Genomic DNA, 1,754 nt, shown 5'->3' with positions numbered 1-1,754 from the left:
AGGTCTTTGCAAGCAGAGTTTAGTGTCCAATGAAGGAAAGGTATGCATAAGTGGGCTGGCTATACCCCTGGTAGAGGCCTTGCATTTAGGTCTCACTTGGCTTGCCGGGTCTTCTCACGCACAGCATATTTCCAAAGGTCTCAGTCAGAAGTCATCGCCTTGGTGAGGCCCAATGTTCGAAGGTCTTGCCTCACCACCTCTTCCCAGGTCTTCCTGGGCCTACCTCTTCCACAGGTTCCCTCAACTGCTAGGGTGTGGCACTTTTTCACACAGCTATCCTCGTCCATTCTCGCCACATGACCATACCAGCGCAATCGTCTCTCTTGCACACCACAACTGATGCTTCTTATATATATATATATATATACGATGAGGCTTTTAAACCCTGCCAGGATTGACCCATACCATTCTAGTAATGAGTCTGATTCCATGACAGCATACCCCTTTACTCACTCTCTCTTTTTCTCTATCTGTCTCTCTTTCACTCACACGTCCATTTCATATACTACACGCACATACATCTTTCACGTTAAAACAAAAGTAGGGAGATAAGTTGTAAATGAAGCAACTTATTTTTTACACAGGATAAACACTGGTGATCACCACCAGAAGGTGAAGAGATGTGTGTTTTTCTATGCCATACAAATTCATGCAAATATGAAACAAACAATTCGTCCGATGTCCCAAACTGCCGTAGCAACTTCCGTTTTGCTCGTATCCACAAGTTTTCCACATTTTGTGTGTGGATGTGTTAATTATGAGGATCAACGTTCACTTTCTTATTTCTTTACTGCCAACAAGGGGCTACACACAAAGGGGACAAACAAGGACAGACAAACGGATTAAGTCAATTATATCGACCTCAGTGCATAATTGGTACTTATTTAATCAACCCTGAAAGGATGAAAGACAAAGTCGACCTCAGCGGAATTTGAACTCAGAACGTAGCGACAGACGAAATACCGTTAAGCATTTCGCTCAGAGTGCTAACGTTTCTGCCAGCTCGCCTCAACGTTCACTTTCTGGCGGCGATCAATTAATCGAAGCTGTCTGGGTCTCCCTTGCTCTGATGATGCACCATGTCTGGCAGTTTCACTTGCTGCATCATCTTTAATTGTATCAAAAAGACAATCAAAAGTCATGGAATCTGGTATTCCTGTGTAAAAGAGAAGCTTCTGATTATCATTTTGCATATCTTCATATGTAAGCACAGGTATTTTTGCTTGCATTTCACGATCCACCATCTTACTTTCTAACATCTGAGTACTGCTATTTGTAGAAATAGGTTTATTGGCAGGATCACATTGTATTCCTATTTCCTTGGTACCAATTTCTTGTACAGTCTGCACTGACTTGTGTGTAAATGCTGAGACTGATTCAGGATTAACTGAACCACAGTAATCATGAAACATTAAAGAATTGTTCAACATAGACATGGTAGAACTTACGAAGCAACCAAGCTGTTCTGTAACATTCATATCTTCGACTTCGTTGGTCTCAATATCTTCTGGACATCCATTCAGTTGTATATTCTGCAAATAAGTTAAATACGGTTTTACGTGGGCATAGCTTTCAGCAGCCGTTCACTGATTTGGCCATGAGCATGATGAGGTGTAGAAGAGATAGGGATAGTTACACTATAAAGTCTAATAATTAGAGGAATATTAGATTCAATGCTGTAAATTTATTATTTAATCAAACAAACACACACACACACACACACACACACATATATATATATATATATATATATA

At 40.5% G+C, this 1,754-nt stretch overlaps 1 protein-coding gene across 1 annotated transcript in view; it reads right to left on the bottom strand.

Annotated features, from left to right (window-relative positions):
- LOC106877737 (uncharacterized) overlaps positions 1-1,754 on the bottom strand; it is an 8,792-nt gene that overhangs the window by 5,693 nt on the left and 1,345 nt on the right. Inside the window, exon 2 of the mRNA XM_014926740.2 lies at positions 1,449-1,532. Coding sequence (XP_014782226.1) covers positions 1,449-1,532 — 84 coding nt within the window. The remainder of the gene's footprint in view (positions 1-1,448; positions 1,533-1,754) is intronic.

Source organism: Octopus bimaculoides, chromosome 3 (genome assembly GCF_001194135.2).
Source record: "Octopus bimaculoides isolate UCB-OBI-ISO-001 chromosome 3, ASM119413v2, whole genome shotgun sequence".
Taxonomy (NCBI): domain Eukaryota; kingdom Metazoa; phylum Mollusca; class Cephalopoda; order Octopoda; family Octopodidae; genus Octopus; species Octopus bimaculoides.
Note: the sequence above shows the minus strand (reverse complement) of the source record. Positions and strands in the feature narration are given on the sequence as shown.